The sequence below is a fragment of the Geotrypetes seraphini genome, chromosome 5 (assembly GCF_902459505.1).
Source record: "Geotrypetes seraphini chromosome 5, aGeoSer1.1, whole genome shotgun sequence".
Taxonomy (NCBI): Eukaryota; Metazoa; Chordata; class Amphibia; order Gymnophiona; family Dermophiidae; genus Geotrypetes; species Geotrypetes seraphini.
In genome coordinates, this window is record NC_047088.1 from 202,151,630 (window position 1) to 202,174,624 (window position 22,995).

Genomic DNA, 22,995 nt, shown 5'->3' on the forward strand with positions numbered 1-22,995 from the left:
CTGGGAAATGATATCTAAATCATTTTCCAACTGTTCTGTCCCTTTGACATGGAAAACTGCTCTTGTTTTTCCAAAAATAAAACATCACAATCTAGATTCCTCACTCCCAGCAAACTACCGTCCCATTGCAAATCTTCCTTTAATATCTAAACTAACGGAAAAAATCATACACACACAATTGTCAGAATTCATCGAAAAAACCTTTGCTTTACACCCCTGCCAAACAGGCTTCCGTTCATCACATTCAACTGAACTGTATCTCAACCATACACTACTATCATGACCACCAAAAATCTGTCCTTCTTATCTCACTCGACCTATCTGCAGCCTTTGACACCATTGATCATTCGCTTCTCCTAAATAGACTTAAAGAGTGTGGTATCACAGGAACGGCACTATCTTGGTTTTCATCTTACTTTCAAGAACGCAGCTTTAAAGTCTTTGCCAGAAATGAAACTTCTCCCTCTATATCATTAACGTATGGGGTCCCGCAAGGTTCCATTCTTTCCCCTTTACTATTCAATATCTTTCTATCTCCTCTCTTAACTTTAGCACAATCTATCGGATTCACGATCTTTGCCTATGCAGATGACATACAACTCCTTCACCCAATCAATATTTCTAAAACGTCTGAGATAAAAGATATAAACAATAAACTGGACTCCATAAACGATTGGCTTCATTCTAATAAACTATCTCTCAACATAGACAAATCTCGCGGTCTACTATTTTCTATCAAAAATCCTGAATCTCTCCCAGAAAAACTTTCTATTAAATCTATCCCAATTCAAATGGAGACAAAAATAAAACTCTTAGGAGTGACCATTGATAAAGACCTATCATTTCATGACCATATTAGTTCGGTAGTTAAAACCTGTTTCTTTAAACTACTCATAATTCGTTCACTGACCTCAATTCTAGAAACCGAATCTATCAAAATTCTTGTTCATTCTCTAATTATTTCTCACCTAGATTACTGCAATTCCCTACTCAATGGCCTCCCACAAAAAGAAATTTGCCGCCTCCAACTTATACAAAACACCGCAGTAAAACTCATCTATAACACTGCACAACAATTTTTTGGTTAAGTCTTGATTCCTGAAAAGTTTTTGGTGATTATGACAGGTACCAACTTGGTATGCTCAAATATGGTTTTGGTTTTACTGCATCACGTAAGAACTATGAGAAATAGACATTTTTATGTTTACTGACAATAAAATATATAGTCAAGTTTACGTTTCGCACAAGCGACTAAATGAAACAGAATTAAAAGTGTTTTGCTCCCGAGTTTCTTTTATATTCAGTGTCTGGTGCATCACGTTGTAGCATCCAACAATAGTCGGCAAGCATTGACGGATTCCAATTGCCCTGGTATCGTTTCTCCATCGTAGCTATGTCTTGATGAAACCTTTCACCGTGCTCGTCACTCACAGCACCGAGATTTGCGGGGAAGAAGTCCAAGTGTGAATGGAGGAAATGAATCTTGAGTGACATATTGCACTTCATTCTCTTGTATGCTTTGAGAAGTTTGTCTACCAGCTGAATATAGTTTGGGGCTCTGTAATTGCCCAGAAAATTGTCAACAACGTCTTTCAAGGCTTTCCAGCCAATTTTTTCCGGCCCAACTAACAGATCTTCAAATCGCTTGTCACTCATAACATGTCTGATCTGGGGGCCAACAAAAATACCCTCTTTGATCTTGGCATCAGTTATTCTTGGGAACATCTGTCTTAAATAACGAAAACCTTCCCCTTCCTTGTTCATTGCTTTCACAAAATTCTTCATGAGTCCCAGTTTAATGTGAAGAGGAGGCAAAAATATCTTTGTCGGGTCAACAAGCGATTCATGTGCTACATTTTTCTGTCCTGGAACTAACTTTTTACGGAGTGGCCAGTTCTTTCTAGAATAGTGCGACTCTCTGTCTCGGCTGTCCCATTCGCAGATGAAACAGCAGTACTTTGTATAGCCAAGCTGCAGTCCTAGTAACAGAGCAACGACTTTGAGGTCTCCACAGATATTCCAGTTATACCTGGTATACTGGACATACTTTAGTAACATTTCCATATTCTCATATGTTTCTTTCATATGTGCTGCATAGCCAACAGGTACTGAAGGATAAACGTTGCCATTGTGCAACAGAACAGCTTTCAGGCTTAACATTGACGAATCAATGAAAAGACGCCACTCTTCCGGGTTGTGATCACAACCAAAGACCGAGAACAATCCTTCAATGTCACAACAGAAACAGAGACTGTCGACTTGTGCAAAAAATTTGGTTATATCATGATGCCGGTCTCGAAACACAGAAATTTTCGTACCTGGTGATAGCAAACACCATTCCTGCAGTCTCGAACCTAGCAGCTCAGCTTTTGCTTTTGACAGACCCAAATCTCTGACCAAATCGTTCAATTCGGACTGTGTTATCAGATGTGGATCGCCTGATGAGGATGGTTCAAAATCCGGGTCAATGTCACTGTTAGAACCCTGCACTGCAGTTTCTTCATCTGGTTCGTCTAAGGTCCAATCCTCTGGTGGTTTCGGAACTGGAAGACTGTCATCATGTGGCATGGGTCTCATTGCTGAAGGCAGATTAGGATATTCAATTGACTTCTTGTTTTTGGCAGAGAAACCAGACACATTAGTCAAACAGAAATAACAGTCCGTCACATGGTCTTTCTGTTCTCGCCATATCATCGGAACAGCAAATGGCATCGTCTTTCGAGTACCTCTGAGCCAGGCTCTCAGACTAACAGCACATGTCGCACAGCAAATGTGAGGCGCCCATTGCTTGTCTTGATCACCTATTTTGCAGCCAAAATACAGATGATAGGCTTTCTTTACAAGGGCAGTCATCGAACGTCTCTGAGGCGTAAGTGTATATTCCCCACAGATATAGCAGAATGTGTCGCGGCTGTTACGACACCGACGAGACATATTGCCCGACACCAAAACGTCTATAGCATCAAGCTTACTTACTGTTATATTGCTACAGCTACTATACTACTATACTTTACTATACTGATACTATATACACACACGGACTATCTATATTAACCAAATGAGCAGGATCGGTGTATGGAAGCCACCATTATAGCATGGTGAGACAGCGCAAGCTCGTTCAGACCTGCCCAGACATGCCCAGGATGTCATCTTCCATAAAACAGCTTCCAACCTGGCTAGATTTTATGCATGGACATACCCAGGCGGCACAAACCGTTGTTGATAAGACACTTATGGGAGAAAAAATTGTTTGCATCCAAATATAAGAAAAAATCACGACAAAATTGAAGATTTCTCTGAAATGGTACGTGATGGGTAATTTTTGATGTAATATTCATGATCAGCACCCAAAATTCTATAAGAAACACCCAGCAGTGTTCAGGAAGCAAAAACTTTGTTGTGCAGTGTAACCTAGGTAAATATGATCATGTTACGCCAGCAATAAAAGAAGCTCACTGGCTACCTGTGACACATCGAATCACCTACAAAATCATTCTTTTGTCATTCAAAATAAAATCTTCTCACCTGCCGCTATATCTTCACAAACTTCTCATTCTTCAGTGCTCTACTCGAACTTTGAGATCTTCAAATCAAAATCTCTTATTGATTCCGTCTATAAAAGAGTTTTATTACACACGCAAAATAAATTTTGCGGTAACTGCCCCGACATTGTGGAACTCCCTTCCACAACCACTTCGAGACGAACAACACCTTGACAAATTTAAGAAAAACTTAAAAACTTTTTTATTTCGTGATGCATTCTCTTCTATTTAATTTCTTACTTCTTAATTTCTCTCTTTTACAAACATTCCATATATTTTATTCCCATCCAACATGTTTTTTTCCCAACCCCTCTTTCTCCTTTTTCTACCTACAATGTAACTTTACCCATCCATTCCCTTTCTCCTCACTGTCAAGTCCGTCTTGTTAATGTCTTTAATGTTCACTATATATTATTTAAATTACTTAATATTTCTTCAATTGTTCCTACTCCTATCTGTCATTTTTAAATCTAATGTAAACCGTCCAGATATTTGCTTGATGGTCGGTATATTAAAATCTAATAAACTTGAAACTTGAAACTTATATTATTGATTTAATCAATATGTTGAATATATTACATGTATGATATGTATGATTTACAATAATTGTGGAAAGGGCTGCGGGAGGGGCTTAATATATGTATTGAAAATAATAATAGGAAAGAATTTCAAGTGATGTATATGATTCAATTGATGTAATATTGTACACTTGTTGTAAGATGAAAAAATGAATAAAGAAATGGAAAAAAAAATTGTATGAAAAATTTGATAAATAAAAATAAACAAAAACCAATATCACTGCTGCTCTGGCTCTGGAGTCTGAAAAAAAATGGTGTAACAGTGTCCCAGGCTGATCTCCCAGAAATTAAGCCCTGAACTAAATTTTCTGTAAGGTAAACAACTTTATGAGTCAAAAAAAGTTTTTTTTAACTACAGACGATTCATAATATAATTCTTCCTAGTGGATACTACAGATGAGATAATGCTCCAATGGAATTAATTTTTTTCTAGTATATTATCTGAGTGAACTATATTTATTAAATAGTACATATGCTGTTTACCTCGCCCAGCAATTCTAGTGGTGCTTTCTCCCTTTCATCTTCTTTTTCACTCAAATCACCACTGCTGTCCTCATCTTCTCCATCTTTATTTATATGTACATTTGATAGCTTATCATTAATATTATCAACATCAGTGGAAGGTGACTGAAATTCAACAGCAGGATATTCAGAATCAAATGCCTCTAAAGGTTTTTCTTTTTCACCTAAAATGCAAAAAAAAAAAAAAAAAGCAGCACAACTTTAGTTTGCTAGTTTTTATTTGTAATTTAAGATTTGTAGTTTTCAGGAGCACACCACCCCTCATTTACTGGCTTCCTATTAAATGGCAAGTAAAATTTAAAGCACATGTTATTTTGGGCTTTCAGAGAAGTCTCTTCACTTACTTCCCTCCCCTTTTTTACAAAACCGTGAAAGCGGTTTTTAGAGCAGGCTTGTGCACTGAATGCTCTGCTCCCAACGCTCATGGGAACTCTATGGGTATTGGGAGCAGCGCATTCATCGTGCCAACTGGTGCTAAAAATCGCTTTCATGGTTTGTAAAAGGGGGTTTAGTGTGTTGAAGAATGCCAAATTTCAAGCTAGTTTATGCCAATCAGGGTTTTTTTCCAGACTCTTTGGGATAAGCAAAAGTTGAGACAACTCATTGCACTATCACCCCCTCCCTCTTTTTATCAAGTTTTGTTTTAGTTTTTTTAAAAAAAATCACCTGCTGCTGCGGTAAAAGCTCGATACTCATAGGAAATTACCTTGTAGTGTGACAGAGTGAGGAAGTTACATCTTTGTGTCTTGCTGTATGCTAGTAGCCAAAGAAGCCAAATCCACTAACACAGCTTAACAAAAAGGGGCCTCTATTTGTAGCCAGACTAGCTTTATGGACATGTTTATTTATTGGGATTTATTAACTGCCTTTTCTTTTTTTTTTTTCATTCTTTATTCATTTTTACATATTACAACAAGTGTATAAGAAAAATCATTCGAACTTATAAATATACACTTGATTAACTTCCATATATCATTAAAAATATAACTTTTCAGCCAATACCTATATTCTATAATATTTTGAATATTATGAACTATTCCTAGTATCTAAACAATTGATATCAAGTTAGAAAACCCTCCCAACCCCTCCCTCCCCTTACAAAAGTTCCATTCTCAATACATCAAAAACAGTTAAATACATGATAGGATTTAATCTTTATTACCCACCCACACCCCTCCATGTCAAATATCTTACTTTGGGAAAATGTTATTACTCATTACAAAAATCTGTTAATGGTCCCCAAATCTTCTGAAATTTATCAAAATATCCTCTTTGTGTTGCTATTGTGCGCTCCATTTTAGATATATGACACACAGAATTCCACCAGAAACTGTAATTTAATCTGCTATGATTTTCCAATTGAATGTAATCTGTTGAATGGCAACTCCAGTCAATATAAATAAAAGTTTGTTATTATTTGATGAAATCTGACTCTTCGCTCTCATTGGCATGCCAAATAAAATAGTATCATATGTCAAGGCTACCGGATTCTCTAACATCCTATTGATTTGAGGCCAAATTGATTTCCAAAATACTAATATAAATGGACAATAGAATAAAAGGTGATCTAATATCCCAGCCTCAAGATGACAGTGCCAACATCTATTAGACTTAGAGCTATCTAGTTTTTGTAAATGAACAGGGGTCCAAAATGCTCTATGCAAAAGAAAGAACCAAGTTTGTCTCATAGATGCAGACACTGTACATCTCATCCTCCAAGACCAAATTCGTAGCCATTGAGATGCATTAATTTGATGCTTAATCTCAATGCTCCAAATGTCCCGAAGACCAGTTTTTGGTTTTTTATTCACAAATCCAGATATTAATTGATACCACTATGCGGCCTGGTGCCCCATGAAATCTACCTGAAAGCATAAGAATTCCAAACTATATTGATTATTAAGAGTTTTCCATTCAGGGAACCAAGCCTGAATGGCCTGCTTCAATTGTAACCATCTAAAACTTTGTGATTTGTTGAGACCAAATTTATGTTGCAATTGTGAAAACTCAAGCAGTTTATCATTAGATATTACATCTTCCAATGTACATATTCCTGCCATCATCCAATGCTTCCAGATAATTTTAAAACCGCCAATTTGGAGTTAAGCCAAATCATTTGATTTGTTGATTTATTTATCGGAATAGGAGTTAGACTATTTAGATATCGTAGAGTTTTCCATGTATCAACAAATATTCTATGTTCTTTATATAGCCTAGGCATTTTGATACTAAGTACATGACCAAGTCGCAAAGGAAACATGAGTCGCCATTCTAACCAAAACCAGTCTGGGATATTATCAATGGGCTCTGGGAGGACCCAATACATACCTTGACGCAAAATATAGGCCTGATGATACCTATAGAAATTAGGAAAATTTACCCCTCCCCCTCCATAATTGGCTTTTGCAAAGACACTAAAGCAATTCTAGGAATTTTACCCAGCCAAATAAATTTTGTTAGAATACTATTTAACTTTTTATAAAAAGACCCCTGAAAAAAAACTGGTAACATTCCCATTTGGTAACAAACCACAGGTAAAAATCATCATTTTAACAGTTTGTACTCTCCCCCACCAAGATAAGTGCAGAGGATTCCATTGCTCACACATTTCTGTTACCTTCTGTAATAAACATTTTTCATTTACTTTCATTGTATCATCCACTGTATTTTTGATCCAAACTCTTAAATATTTTAGACCATCTTCCTTCCATATAAAAGAAAATGCATCAAATAAACCTTTTGTACAATGTACATTAAGTGGAAGAACTTCTGATTTATTCCAATTTATCTTATAACCTGAAAACTTTCCAAATTTCACAATCAACTCAAGCAAGCATGGAATGGTTGTTTCTGGATTTCTCAAATAAAGCAAGATATCATCCTCATATGCAGATACTTTATATTCTCTATCTGAACGCGGAATACCCTGTATCTCTTTCACCTGTTGAATAGCTAATAACAAGGGTTCCAAAACAATATAAAAAATCAAAGGAGATAAGGGACAACCTTGTCTAACCCCCCTCTGCAAATTAAAACGTTCTGAAAAATTATTATTAATATACAACCTAGCAGCAGGGGAGCTATACGTTTGTATTATTTGTATAAATCCTGAACCTATACCAAACCATTCCATTGCTTGATACATGAAGGACCATTCTACTCGGTCAAAGGCCTTCTCTGCATCCAAGGACACAGAAAAAGCCGGCTCTTTCATGGCTTTTGTTAAATACAGCATATGAAATGCCAACCTAATATTATTAGAAGAATGTCTTTGAGCAACAAATCCTGTTTGATGCATACCTATAATGAAAGGGAGAGCTTTAGCCAATCTTAAAGCCAATGTTTTAGCTAAAAGTTTACCATCTACATTGATTAAAGAAATAGGCCTATAATATGAAACCAAAGTGGGATCTTTATTTGGCTTTGGTAAAACTATAGTTAAAGATTCTGCCATAGTGCCTGTAATACAACCCTTCATTAGTTGAGCCTGATATAAATTTAATAAATAAGGCAATAGGGTATTTTGAAATGATTTATAAAACTCTACTGTATAACCATCTCCACCTGGAGCGGATCCAACTCTAAGGGACTTCAAAGCTGTTTCCAATTCTTTTAATGATATTGGCTCTTCCAAACTTCTTTTTATATGTTCAGGAATTTTAGGTCCCTCTAACAATTTCAAAAACTCTAAACCATCTTTTTCTCTATCAAAATAAGTCTCAGAAGAATAAAGAGATTTATAAAACTTTAAAAATTGTTTTAAAATAGGTTCAATTTGAATATGCATATCACCATTTTCATCCTTAATGGCAATTATTTTTATTTTCCTTTTTTTTTGCTTTTAGATAATTTGCCAATATTCTTCCCGCCTTATTTGAGTTTCCATAATACAAAGCTTGCTGAGAAATAAATCTTTCCTTACTAATTTAGACGTAATCTCATTAAATTTACCTTTAGCTTTTAAAAGATCCTGTTGGGTAGAATATTCCCATTTTCTATTAATTTTGATTCTAAAACTTTAATTTCGTGTTCTAAATCAGAAAATTGTTTTTTGAGCTGTTTCTTAAGATAAGCTGAATAAGAGATAATTTGACCTCTCATAGTTGCTTTAAAAGCATCCAATAAAATTTCCATAGAGATTTCATCTGTGGCATTAATTTGGAAGTAATCTTTCATCTTTAATAAAAAATTTTCACACAATATTGGATCAGCAAGCAATGTATTATCAAATCTCCATACAGGTCTACTACTATCTAGATCAGTGGTTCCCAAACCCTGTCCTGGGGGACCCCCAGCCAGTTGGGTTTTCAAGATATCCCTAATGAATATGAATGAGAGAGATTTGCATACCTGTCACTTACATTATAAGCAATCTCTCTCATGCATATTACATTACATTACATTACATTAGGGATTTCTATTCCGCCATTACCTTGCGGTTCAAGGCGGATTACAAAAGGTTAATTTAAAAACAGAGTTACAATGATTAGCTAGAGAGGTAGGTTGAATATCTTGAAAACCCGACTGGCTGGAGGTCCCCCAGGACAGGGTTTGGGAACCACTGATCTAGATCAACAACTTTAAGTTCAATCCACACCCCACCATGATCTGACAAAATGATTGGATCTATGGCAGCTTGTGTTACCTGATGTACTAATTGATTTGAAACAAAAATATAATCTATTCTTGAGAAAGAATTATGAACATGGGAACAAAAAGAAAATTCCCGACCATCAAAATGAAGTACATGCCAAATATCCTTCAAGTCACAAGATTGTACAAAATTATCTAATCCTAATGATTTTATAATTCTTCTGGGATTTTTATCCATTAAAGGATCCATGACAGCATTGAAGTCCCCCGCCACCACTATTTTAGAGGAAGCCAGTGGAAGAATCAGTTGTTGTAGAGTCTTAAAATATTCAATTTGGTTCGAATTAGGGGCATAGACATTATAAAGCACCATGGTAGTATTTCCCATGCTCATTTCCACATGTACCCATCTTCCAAGAGGATCTGATGCCATTAACTTAAATGAGGCAGAGCTAAAATAGCAACACCAGCCTTTTTCCCAATAGCCGAGGAGAAAAAACAATGTTTGACCCAACCACCTTCCAATTTCTTAGATTCTATACTCGACAGGTGAGTCTCTTGGATGTAGCAAATATCTGCATTCTGGTGTTTTAAAAATAGCAATGCTTTTCTCCTTTTTATCGGATGGTTAAGACCATTAACATTTAAAGACAATATCTTAAGATCCATTAAATGAAACCAAATTTGTTTTATCAAAAATCAACCTATAAGTAAAGTGTAACAAATCTTTTTCCCAATAAACAAGATCTACTATATATCCCCACCCCCTTCCCAACCCCTCATTACATACCCCCCACCCACCCCCTCCCACCATCCCCAAATAATTACGAAAACTTGGAAACGCAAAGTGAGATCAGGTATAGAACATCTCCCTACAAGCTATTATCTTATATTCAGATAACTATTATTATATTTTATACATATATAAAGTTGAATCATACATAAACATGACAATTAACATATAAACTCATCTAAATAATTTTGATCAAGGTATCATTATATGTAATAAATAAAGAAATACCAATTTCTGAATATAAAATGCCCTACATAATCTGTAAAACAAATTCACATTCAGTTTATAATGATAACCTCATAATAAGTTATTATATATTTTTATTTTTATCCCCCCAAATTAATTGAATCATAAAGAACACTAAACCCTTTTTTAATTCTACTTTATAATTCAATTCTGCTATATATTAGATCTTATCCTTCTTTCAGAAATCCTTATTTTACAAAATTTTTATCTTAGCAGTAAAGGAAAATTACAATTCCTTTAATCAATCAATCAGTTAGCTAACTATAAAGAAATGTATATCATATTAACCATTGATAGTATTATATGATTAATATAAATATTATATGAACTCAATACCCAGAATCCATAAATGAGTAAACAAACCAAACCAGGTGAGATATTATATCTAAAACGGCATAAAGAGTCACTCAAAGTGGTTTACAATACACTTAATAGTAACCAGGTATGCTTAACTATTTTCCCTATCTCCCTCGGCAGGTTCACAATCTACCTGTGGTACCTGGGATAATACTTTAGCAACTGTCCATACTGGGGTTCAGTGGATGACATCATCCACATGTGAGAATATGCTGCCTGCTTGTCCTGGGATAAAATAACAGTCCATGCAATGGCGGCACTCAGGTTCTCTAAGGCTAAGGAAATTCAAGTCCCAAAAGTCAGCAGGAAAGGTCATGGTCACAATGTTTTGGGATCAGGAAGGTGTTGCAATAACTATCTTCCAAGGGCCAAGCAGTTAATGCAGAACGCTACTGTAACTTGGTGTGCCAATTAAAGGAGGCATTGAAAGAAAAAAGGAGAGGGAAGCTGTGGAAAGGAGTTCTCTTTTTGCAAGACAATGCACCTGCTCACAAAGCTGGCAACAATGGATGTTTTGACACAGTTGGAGTTTCAGTGCATAGGTCCAGAGGAGGGCGACGAAAATTATAGGAGGCTTGCGCCAGAAGACGTATGAGGAGAAACTGGAAGCCCTGAATATGTATACCCTAGAGGAAAGGAGAGACAGGGGACATATGATTCAGACGTTCAAATACTTGAAGGGTATTAACGTAGAACAAAATCTTTACCAGAGAAAGGAAAATGGTAAAACCAGAGGACATAATTTGAGGTTGAGGGGTGGTAGATTCAGGGGCAATGTTAGGAAATTCTACTTTACAGAGAGGGTAGTGGATGTCTGGAATGCGCTCCCGAGAGAGGTGGTGGAGAGTAAAACTGTGACTGAGTTCAAAGAAGCGTGGGATGAACACAGAAGATTTAGAATCAGAAAATAATATTAAATATTGAACTAGGCCAGTACTGGGCAGACTTGCACGGTCTGTGTCTGTGTATGGCCGTTTGGTGGAGGATGGGCTGGGGAGGGCTTCAATGGCTGGGAGGGTGTAGATGGACTGGAGTAAGTCTTAACAGAGATTTCGGCAGTTGAAACCCAAGCACAGTACAGGGTAAAGCTTTGGATTCTTGTCCAGAAATAGCTAAGAAGAAAAAAAAAAAAAAAAAAAATTTAAATTGAATCAGGTTAGGCAGACTGGATGGACCATTCGAGTCTTTATCTGCCGTCATCTACTATGTTACTATGTTACATAGATCATCCACCCTACTCACCAGATCATGCTCTATCTGACTATTTTCTGTTTCCAAACCTTAAAAACAGCTTGAAAGGGTGAAAATTTTTGAGTGATTTGGAGGCGATTGCAGCAGTGGAGCAGTATTTCAGTGACCAGACATAGTATTTTTTGGATGTGCCAAGTGTATTGAACTTAGGGGTGAATATGTGGAATAAATTGTAAGTTTCATGGCTCCACATCATTCCCTTCTTGGTTGGAGTTAGAACTTTTCATCATCCCCTAGTTCAACTCTCCCATACAGTTGTGCTTCAGGAATAATCTAGAAATGTTTTGAACAGTCAAAATTTTTCCCAGTCACAGCCAGAGAACATAAGAACATAAGAACATAAGAAGTTGCCTCCACTGGGTCAGACCGAGGTCCATCTCGCCCAGCGGTCCGCTCCCGCGGCGGCCCATCAAGTCCGCGACCTGTGAAGTGGTTTCTGCCTACTTCTATAACCTACCTCAAGTTATATCTGTACCCCTCTATCCCCTTATCCTCCAGGAACCTATCCAAACCCTCCTTGAACCCCTGTACAGAGTTCTGGCCTATCACATTCTCCGGAAGCGCGTTCCATGTGTCCACCACCCTCTGGGTAAAAAAGAACTTCCTAGCATTTGTTCTAAACCTGTCCCCTTTCAATTTCTCCGAGTGACCCCTAGTGCTTGTGGCTCCCCACAGTTTGAAAAATCTGTCCTTATTCACTTTCTCTATGCCCTTAAGGATTTTGAAGGTTTCTATCATGTCCCCTCTAAGTCTCCTCTTCTCCAGGGAGAACAGCCCCAGCATTTTTAACCTGTCAGCGTATGAAAAATTTTCCATACCATTTATTAGTTTAGTTGCCCTCCTCTGCACTCCCTCGAGTATCGCCATGTCCTTCTTGAGGTACGGTGACCAGTATTGAACACAGTACTCCAGGTGCGGGCGCACCATTGCGCGATACAGTGGCATGATGACTTCCTTCGTCCTGGTTGTAATACCTTTTTTGATGATGCCCAGCATTCTGTTTGCTTTCTTTGAGGCTGTCGCACATTGCACCGATGGCTTCAGTGATGTGTCGACCATCACCCCCAGGTCCCTTTCAAGGTTACTCACCCCTAGCAGTGTTCCCCCCATTTTGTAGCTGAACATCGGGTTCTTTTTCCCTACATGCATGACCTTGCATTTCTCTACGTTAAAACTCATTTGCCACTTTTTTGCCCAGTCTTCCAGTTTCGTTAGGTCCCTTTGCAGGTCTTCGCAGACTTCCGTGTTTCTAACCCTGCTGCAGAGTTTGGTGTCATCAGCAAATTTGATAACCTCACATTTTGTCCCTGCCTCCAGATCGTTAATAAATATATTGAACAGTAGCGGTCCCAGCACTGACCCCTGTGGAACTCCGCTCGTGACCCATTGCCAGTCTGAGTATTGGCCTTTTACTCCAACCCTCTGCTTCCTGCCTGCCAACCAGTGTTTGATCCATCGGTAGATATCCCCTTGCACCCCGTGGTACCACAGCTTTTTAAGTAGCTGTTCGTGAGGTACCTTGTCGAAGGCTTTTTGGAAGTCAAGGTAAATGATTTCTATGGATTCCCTCTTATCCATCTGGCTGTTTATTCCCTCAAAGAAGTACAGCAAGTTCGTGAGGCATGACCTTCCTTTGCAGAAGCCATGTTGGCTCGCCTTCAGTTGTCCATTGTTTTCTATGTATTCGCATATTGTGTCCTTTACCATTGCTTCCATCATCTTACCTGGAACCGAGGTCAAGCTCACAGGCCTGTAGTTTCCCGGGTTACCCCTTGATCCCTTCTTAAAGATGGGCGTGACATTCGCTATTTTCCAGTCCTCTGGGATCTCCCCTGTTTTTAGGGAGAGGTTACATATTTGGCGAAGTGTCTCTGCTATTTCGTTTCTCAGTTCTTTTAGTACCCTTGGGTGGATGCCGTCCGGGCCTGGTGATTTGTCGCTCTTTAGTCTGTCTATCTGTCTGAGGACATCCTCTTTGCTCACCTCTAGTTTTACCAGCCTTTCATCTTGTTCTCCGTTTATAATCTCCTCGGGTTCCGGAATATTGGTTGTGTCCTCTCTGGTGAAGACTGACGAGAAGAATTTGTTTAACCTGTCAGCTATCTCTTTTTCCTCCTTTATCGCTCCTTTCCTGTCTCCGTCGTCCAGTGGTCCCACTTCCTCTCTGGCTGGTTGTTTCCCTTTCACATAGCTGAAGAAGGGTTTGAAGTTTCTTGCTTCTCCTGCCAGTCTTTCCTCATATTCTCTCTTTGCTTTCCTGACCTCTCGATGACATTCTTTCTGGTGTCTTTTGTGCTCTTCTTGGTTTTCCTTTGTTGGTTCCTTTTTCCATTTCTTGAAGGATGATTTCTTGTCGCTTATAGCCTTTTTAACTGCAGTTGTTATCCATGCTGGGTTTTTAGTTCGATTTTTTTTGCACCCTTTCCTAAACCTTGGGACGTACAGGTCTTGTGCCTCGAGCACTGTGCCTTTAAGCAGTGTCCAGGCTTCCTTTACGGTCTTCACCTTCCCTGAGCTGTTGCTGAGCTTTTTTCCTACCATTTTCCTCTTGTCCTTGTAGTTTCCTTTTTTGAAGTTGAGTGCTGTCGTTGTGGTTCTTTTCACCTTGGATGTTCCCATGTTTAATTTGTACTGGATCATGTTGTGATCGCTGTTCCCTAACGGTGCTAGTACCACCACTTCCTTTGCGGGTCCCTCTAGCCCGTTGAGGATTAGGTCTAGAGTGGTGTCCCCTCGCGTTGGTTCCGTGACCAGCTGCTCCATGAAACAGTCCCTTATTGTCTCTAGGAATTTAGTTTCTCGCGTGCAATTTGAGTGCCCAATGTCCCAGTCTATTCCCGGATAGTTGAAGTCCCCCATAACCACCACTTTTTCACACCTGTCTCAGTTCGGCCTCCAGGTCCAGGTCGTTTGTTTCTGGCTGTCCTGGTGGGCGATAGTACAGTCCCAATTTGATGTCAGCTCCTTCCCCTCCTGTCAGCTTAACCCATAGTGACTCCAGACTGTCTGCCCTTATTGTTGTTTCATTCTGGATGAAGGAATGGAGTCCTTTATATACAGTGCTATTCCTCCCCCCTTCTTGTGTGCCCTGTCCTTCCTGTAGAGTTTGTACCCTGGCAGGGCCACATCCCATATGTTGTCCTCTGACCACCATGTTTCTGTGATTCCTATTATGTCTATGTCCTTATTTCTGGCTATAACTTCTAGCTCCCCCATTTTAGTTCTTAGGCTTCTAGCGTTTGTATATAGGCAATTTAAGTCCCAGTTTGTTACCTTTTCTTTTGGATCTACTCTTGATTTGTTGCTCCTGCTGGTCTCCTCGCGTGTTGCCTCCTGCGGTGTGTCTATTCCGTCCTCTGCCCGTTTCTTTGTTCTTTGATAGCCCTCTGGTTCCAGCTGTTTCCTCCTTGTTTTGCTCTTTAGCTCTAAATGCCCCTCGGTTCCCTGTGCTGCATCTTTGGGTTTATGTCCATAAAGTGTCCATTTTGTCTCTAGTCCACTATTGCCAGTTCCTGTCTCAGTATCTTTGCTCGATACTGTGGTCCGATGTGTCGAGGTCAGATCGACTATCGGCTTTCCCCTTGTTATCAGTTTAAAGTCATGTCTATGCAGGTCTGGATGTTACGTGCCAGCATCCTCGTCCCAGCCGTGCTCAAATGCAGACCATCTCTCCTGTAGAGCTTGTTTTTCCCCAGGAAGGTTGACCAGTTCCGTACAAAGAGGAAACCCTCCTCGTCACACCATCGCCTCAGCCATCCATTTGTTGCTTGCATCTCGGTCTGCCTCCTCGCATCTGCCCTTGGTACTGGCAGGATCTCTGAAAAGGCTATCTTCCCTGTCCTCAGCTTCAGCTTCCTCCCCAGGATCTTAAACTGTTCGGTCAGTGTAGTCATGTTGAAATTCCTTCTGCTGACGTCATTTGTTCCGACATGGATTATCACTGCTGTGTCCTCTGTCTCGGCTCCCTCCATGATTCTCTCGATTCTGTCGGAGATGTCCTTTGTCCTCGCCCCTGGGAGACATGTCACTAGGCGATCCGCTCTTCCTCCTGCTATGTGACTGTCCACCTCTCTCAGGATTGAGTCTCCCACCACGATAGCAGATTTTCCTCTCCTCAGCTTCCTCCTGGGTCTCAGGTCTGTGTCGATGATGATTGGGTCCTCCAATCCTTCCTTCTCCTGGTTGGTTCCTCCGCAAGGTTCCTCTCCCTCGGCTCCTGGTGGGTCCTGGTGGGTCCTGGTAGCTCCTGGTGGGTCCTGTCCTCCATCCATTTGTTCCCTTCTGAAGAGCGGGTGATCCTGTGTCTCTACCATCCTGCAGGCCTCCTCGATGAATCTTTCGAGCTCTTTGACCTGTTCATTGAAGTGGTTTTCTCTGGTGGTGTCCTCGGTTGGTTCAACTTTCCCTGGTTCCTCTATGGAGCGGAGTCCCTCTAGCTCCTGTACTTTGATCTGCAGTCTCCCGACCTCCTTCTTGAGGCTAGCCAGTTCCTGACATCGGCTGCATATGTAGGCCTGCCTCCCGGAAGGGAGGTAGACATACATGTGACAATCGATGCAGTATACTGGAAAGCTTCGCTGGCCTTCTGCTGCCTCCATTATTCTTTCCTTGTGACTAAAGTTGGTGCGCTGGAATGTGCCCGACGTGTATCTGAAGTCCCTTGGTGTGTAGGAGTGGTACACGGTGTGCAGCTAGCTGAAAAAATAGATAGAGAAGAGAAGAATGAGAACAGAAGAAAATTTTTTTTTTTTTTTGAGTTAGAGTTTGCTGCTGGGCTGCCTGTGCTTCTGTCTCCTTCTCTAGGCTCCTTCGCAAAGGCGCTCTCGCTAAGGCAAGCGCCTTTGCCGCTCGCCTTCGCCGCGTGCCGAACGGCCGCGAGCCGTTGGCTCCCTTGCTTTTAAGGGGGAGCCCGGGCTCCGAGACGACCTCCGACGCTGTGGGGGTGGGCGGAGCTTCCTCTCGCCGCTACCCAATCAGCCTTCTGCCCTTCCTCGCCGGCTTCCGCCCCTCTCTGTCTCTCCTCCGCTTGTCCCGGCTGCCTGCCTGTATCCCCTCAGCTTCCCGGTCCGCGCTGCAGGACAGAAATAGAAGCAAAAAAGTAACCTGGGTAAACAAGGTACTCTCGAGCCGCCGCCGAGTTCTGCCTCGTGCTCGGGCTCCCTTGCTTTTAAGGGGGAGCCCGGGCTCTGAGACGACCTCCGACGCTGTGGGGGGGGGCGGAGCTTCCTCTCGCCGCTACCCAATCAGCCTTCTGCCCCTCCTCGCCGGCTTCCGCCCCTCTCTGTCTCTCCTCCGCTTGTCCCGGCTGCCTGCCTGTATCCCCTCAGCTTCCCGGTCCGCGCTGCAGGACAGAAATAGAAGCAAAAAAGTAACCTGGGTAAACAAGGTACTCTCGAGCCGCCGCCGAGTTCTGCCTCGTGCTCGGGCTCCCTTGCTTTTAAGGGGGAGCCCGGGCTCCGAGACGACCTCCGACGCTGTGGGGGTGGGCGGAGCTTCCTCTCGCCGCTACCCAATCAGCCTTCTGCCCCTCCTTGCCGGCTTCCGCCCCTCTCTGTCTCTCCTCCGCTTGTCCCGGCTGCCTGCCTGTATCCCCTCAGCTTCCCGGTCCGCGCTGCAGGACAGAAATAGAAGCAAAAAAGTAACCTGGGTAAACAAGGTACTCTCGAGCTGCCGCCGAGAGGATCTATGTAGCTCTTTAAAATTTCACCGTGACTTTCTTTGGCAATTTCCTTAACTCAGAGCCTAGTGAATTTGGAAGGATGACCTGACCCTGGTATCTCAGTGATGCCAAATTGGAAAATGAAAACAATGATGGATTTCACAGTGGTTCAAGAGATATTCAAACATGCTGAAATTTTCCACAATAGCCTTCCCCCACTTTATAACCTTCAAAACTTTTGTATAGGCTTTCACCAATTTTGTGTTCAGTCTGTTTACACCTTTGAGAACTACAGGATTTAGTAATGACTGACTTGATTCTGCTAATCTGAATTACTGTTTTATTCTTTTATTGCTTTTTAATAGATTTTGTAAAGTGATTGTATTCTATTTTTAATGTTTTTTATTGTACACCACTAAATAATTATGTCAATAAAGGTAAATCAAATAATAAATCCAATCCAATAAGAACAGCCATACTGGGTCAGACCAATGGTCCATCTAGTCCAGTATCCTGTTTCCACATTGGCCAAGCCAAGTCACAAGTACCTGGCTGAAACCCAAATAGTAACAACATTCCATGCTACCAAGCCTTTGCCAAGCAGTGGCTTTCCCCATGTCTGTTTAATGTCAGATTCTTCCAGGAACTTGTCCAAACCTTTTTCAAAACCCAACTACAGTAACCACTGTTACAATATTTTTTAGCAGTGCATTCTAGAGGTTAACTATTGTTTGAGTGAAAAAATATTTCTTCCTATTTGTTTAAGGTATTTCCATGTAACTTACATTGAGTATCCCTTAGTCGTCATAATTTTTGAGAGAGTAATAAGTCAATTTACTTTTACCCATTCTACACCACTCAGGATTTTGTAGATCACAATCGTATCTCTCCTGAGACATCTGTTTTCCAAGCTGAAATGCTCTAATCTCTTTAGCCTTTCCTCATATGAGAGGAATTCCATCCCCTTTATCATCTTGGTCACTCTTCTCTGATCCTTCTGTAATTCCACTGTATCTTTTTTTTTTAGATAATGCAGCCAGAACTGAACATATACTCAAGGAGAGGTCACACCAATGAGCAATACAGAAGCATTATAACCTTCTTGGTTGTATTTAAAATCCTTTTCCTAATAATTCCTAGCATCCTGTTTACTTTTTTGGCACCGTTGCACATTGGACAGCATATTGTATACAATGACATCTAGATCTTTTTCTTAGGTGCTGACCCCTAAGGTGAACCCTATCATCTGGTAACTATGATTTGGATTATTCTTTCCAATGTGTATCACTTTCCATTTGTCTACATTAAATTTCATCTGCCATATGAGCAAGGCCAGGATGTGACTAAGATGGTGACCTGTGCGGGAGTGTGGTGAAGAAGCTCTTCGCTTTTTACCTTTTCCACTATAACTGTATGTGATATATAATGCTGAAGAGGAAAGGAAAGCCCAAGGGTTATCCCTCCTTACCTTCTAGGACCCCGACTCTTCATCAAGATAAAATTACCGCGTCTGTAGGCTTGCAGCTTTGGGTATATCAGCTGTTGCTGGGTAGGTGTGGAGCCCCAATATGGAGGGTATGATTTCGCTCAGCTCAAGAAGCCCTGTATCTCTTCTGGTACCACTCGGTATGCAAGGGGCAGAGGATGAGGAGGCGAAGGACTCTGTTGGCCTGCTTATGACTTTAGAAGGGTCTCTCCCAGCAGGTGCTGGGTTTGGTATTCTAGCGGCTATGGTAGCTCCAGAAGATTTAACACCAATCCCAGGAGGAATGTTGGCCCTGCAGGTCACTTTTTCAATAGAATCTCCAGTAGGATTTAATTTGGGTGTTTTGATGAGTAGCAGTGCTGTGCATCAACCACTGGTGAAACCATTGGTGTTTACTTTGGAATCCATATGGCTGGCTGTGGAATTCTTCCATAAGGTCTGAGTATTTTTCACTGCTGCTACATCTAATACTGTCTATATTATTAAAATCACTTGACTCCCGAGTTAAAATACAGAAGAATAACCAGCCACAAAATACAGTTTCTCAAGTGAAGGATATAGAGAGTTGGAATCTACAAGATAAAATGCTTTTTCAATGTAAACTTGAGAACGTTGAAAATGGAGCAAAATTTTTGAATTTGAGACTTGAATTTTCCCTCTATTAAATGAAGCTCCAATCATGAGACTTTTAATAGATTTTTGAAGGAGGTTCTCAAGTATCCAGAAAGTACATTGCCTCCTTTACTGAAGATTTATTTCCTCCCTGACTCAGATGTTCGTGGAGAGGTTAAGAAAGGCCTGAAGTGGTTGAACCTTCCCGATAGTTTAAATATTTCAGCAGTTCTGGAAAGATCTCAGGAAGAGATCATGTCTAGAGTGATATTGCTATTATCTTTTGTTTTCCTACAGGATAAAGAGGCAATTTTAAGACCATATTTCAGACAGACTACCCCAGTTGTGCTTTGAGGAGAGAAAATTAATATTTTTCCAGATGTCTCCAGATGGACACAACAGAGAAGAAAAAGGTCTCGGGTATGGAACAAGGGGAGCTAGCTTTGGGGCAAGGTTTCAATTAATGTTTCCCAGTATGTGTATATTGAACAAAGGCGTCAGAACGGGGGAAGGGGGGCCACAGGGGCCTTGGCCTCCTCAAAAATTGCATTAGGGGGGAGCAAGCAGGGTAGCTGCCCTATGTACCGCCGTGTTCCTGGGCTCTAACGCTGTGTTTGCCGGCTTCCCAACTCTTCTCCAACAAAACCAAAAGTTACGTCATGAGGGGGAAGCAAGAGAAGCGAAGTCAGCAAGCATAGCGTTAGAGTCCTGGAGCATGGGCAAAGTCGCTTGCTGGCTACAGCGGCATCGGCAGGAGAAAGGGCAGGGAGGGAGGCTTCAACTCGCTGCTCCTGCTTACTTCGGGCCTTCCTCGCTGCCAGGTCCTGCCTTCATGGAAACAAAGTAGGTGGGACTCGGCAGCGAGGAAGGCCCGAAGCAAGCAGGAGCAGCGAGTTGTAAATGCTGCACTGCCGACAGTTATGTGAGACCGCAGGGGGAATGCTGCATGGGGGTGGGGGAGTGAGAAATGCTGCCGGGATGTGAGACCATGGAGGGAATGCTGCTGCAGCACCCTTTTGGGGAGAGACAGGGAAAGAGGTAGAAGGAAGACCAGGAAGGGGGGGGGGGGAGAGAAATACTGCTGTTGCACCCAACTGGGGAGAGAGAGGGAAAGAGAGAGAAGGAAGACCAGGGAAGGGGAGGGGGAGAAATGCTGCTGCATCCAATTGGAGAGAGAGAGGGGGGAAAAGGGAGAAGGAAGAGAAATGCTGCTGATGCATCCAATAGGGAAGAGAGAGGGAAAGAGGGAGAAGGAAGACCAGGGAAGGGAGAGGATAGGAATGAGAGATGCCAAGTCCATGGGAAGGAGGGAAAGGAAAGGAGATACCAGACCATGGAGGGAGAGAGAGGGATGCTAGGGCATGGGAGGAGGGAAGGAGGGAAGGAGACAGATGCCAGACCAGGGGAAAGGAAGGAAAGAGGGAGGGAGAGAAAGGAAGGAGAGGAGAGAGATGCCAGGGCATGATGGAAGGAAGGAGAACTAAGGAGACAAATACCAGACCAGTGGTAATGGAAGGAGAGGAGGTGCCACAGCATGGAGGGAGAGATAGGAGAGGAGAAAGAAGCCAAGGCATGGGAGGAGGAAAGGAAATAGAGATGCCAGACCATGGGGTGGAGTGGAAAGAAAGAAAAGAAGAGAGAGATGCCAGAGCATAGGGGACGGGGTGGAGACAGAAAAATGGAGAGTGGGTGAAGCTGAAATGAATCATGTACAAAGGAGAGAAGGGGCACAGGATATACAGGTTATTGAAGGGACATAGAAAGAGGGAAGATGCCGTATTGAAGAGAAAGAGGGAGGACACTGGATGGAAAGGGGCAGAGGGAGGGTGGACAGTAGATGGGGGTAGAGAGAAAGGGCAGAGGCTGGGTGGAAGGGGCAAAGAGAGATGGCAGATATTGCATGGAAGGGAGAAAGGACATGCTGCATAGAAAGTAGAACGAAGAGAAGATGATTAAAGCAGAAACGACAAAAGATAGAAATACATTTTTTGTTGCTTTTTGTAGAATCAAGTAGTCTTGTAACTATTGATAAAAATTTATAAATAGGAAATGGAAATAAGGCAATGTTTAGAAGCATACAGTGTGCTTTGTGTAGTTTAATTTTGTGGTTAACCATTATGTGTGATTATATTGTGTGTATATATGAAAAATGAATGGAAAAAAAATTGTATTACAATTAGTACTATTTTAGGGGCGGGGTCTGGGGTTGGAGATTAGGCGGGGTCAGGGCGGAGCTTTCAGGCCCCCCCCAACAAAAAAGCATTCCGCTGCCTGTGATATTGTATTTGAATAACACAGTATATCACTTTTCAAACCAGATCAGTTATGCAGATTTTTGGAAGGGCAGGCAACCAGCAATTAGAATTGGATTCAGTATGAACAGTGATTGTGTTATTAGGTTGCAGTTAGGAACCTGCTTCTTTCCTATTATTTTTATGTTTGTTCACCTCACATGTTTTCTCTTACAGTCACATCCCCCCTGGCCATATAGACTATTAAATCATTATATTAACGGTGATAATATTTCTTTTTGTATAACATAGATAGTCTTTGGCAATTTTTCACAGCCGCATGTGTTTTAATGATTTTGAATAGTTTAGTATAATCTGCAAATTTAATCATTTCACTGTCTTTCCAATTTCCAGATCAGTTATAAATATGTTGAATAGCACTGGTACCAGCACAGATCCTTGTGAGAAAAATGGCCATTTAACATACCCTCTATTTTCTGTCCAATAAAGTTCATATCAGAACGTTGCCTCCTATCCCATGACTCTAATTTTCTCAGGCGTCTCTCCTCAGGAACTTTGTTGAAAGTTTTCTGAAAATCCAGATCCACTACATCCACCGATTCACCTTTATCCACGTGTTTATTCACACCTTCAAAGAAATGAAGCAAGTTACTGAGGCAAGTCTTCCTTTGGCTGAAACTATGTTGACTGTCCCATTATACCATGTTTGTCTGTGTGTTCCATGATTTTATTCTTTATAATAATTTCCACTATTTTGCCCAGAACTGAAGTCAGGTTAATCAGTCTGTACAAGGATCAATTAATTAGATTTGACACAGGGGGCTCTATTTAATTTAGTATAGTGTTTCTGAATGCACTGCCTCGAGGACCTGGAGGGCAGTCATTGTCATTCCAGAGTTTTCAGAGGGCCAGTGGATTATTTTAAGCAGCACGGTTCCCAGGATCTGCCCCCTTGGGCACTTCAATTCCTCTCCCATGCCAACATCCTACTTAACTAGCACTGCCTGATACATGATTCGAATCAATTCAGTTTGGCTGAATCAATTCAAATTGATTTGTTTTGTAAAAAAAAAAAAAAATAGTCTCGCCAATTCAGGCCTGCTC

At 41.1% G+C, this 22,995-nt stretch overlaps 1 protein-coding gene across 19 annotated transcripts in view; it reads right to left on the bottom strand.

The window, feature by feature from the left end:
- ERICH2 (glutamate rich 2) overlaps positions 1–22,995 on the bottom strand; it is a 120,334-nt gene that overhangs the window by 42,447 nt on the left and 54,892 nt on the right. For 18 of the 19 annotated variants that reach the window (XM_033947348.1, XM_033947340.1, XM_033947343.1 and 15 more), the window contains 2 exons: positions 22,358–22,519; positions 4,604–4,806 (listed from right to left, as the gene is read on the bottom strand). In XM_033947348.1, coding sequence (XP_033803239.1) covers positions 4,604–4,806; positions 22,358–22,519 — 365 coding nt within the window. The remainder of the gene's footprint in view (positions 1–4,603; positions 4,807–22,357; positions 22,520–22,995) is intronic. The other variant, XM_033947353.1, reaches the window with a different exon arrangement.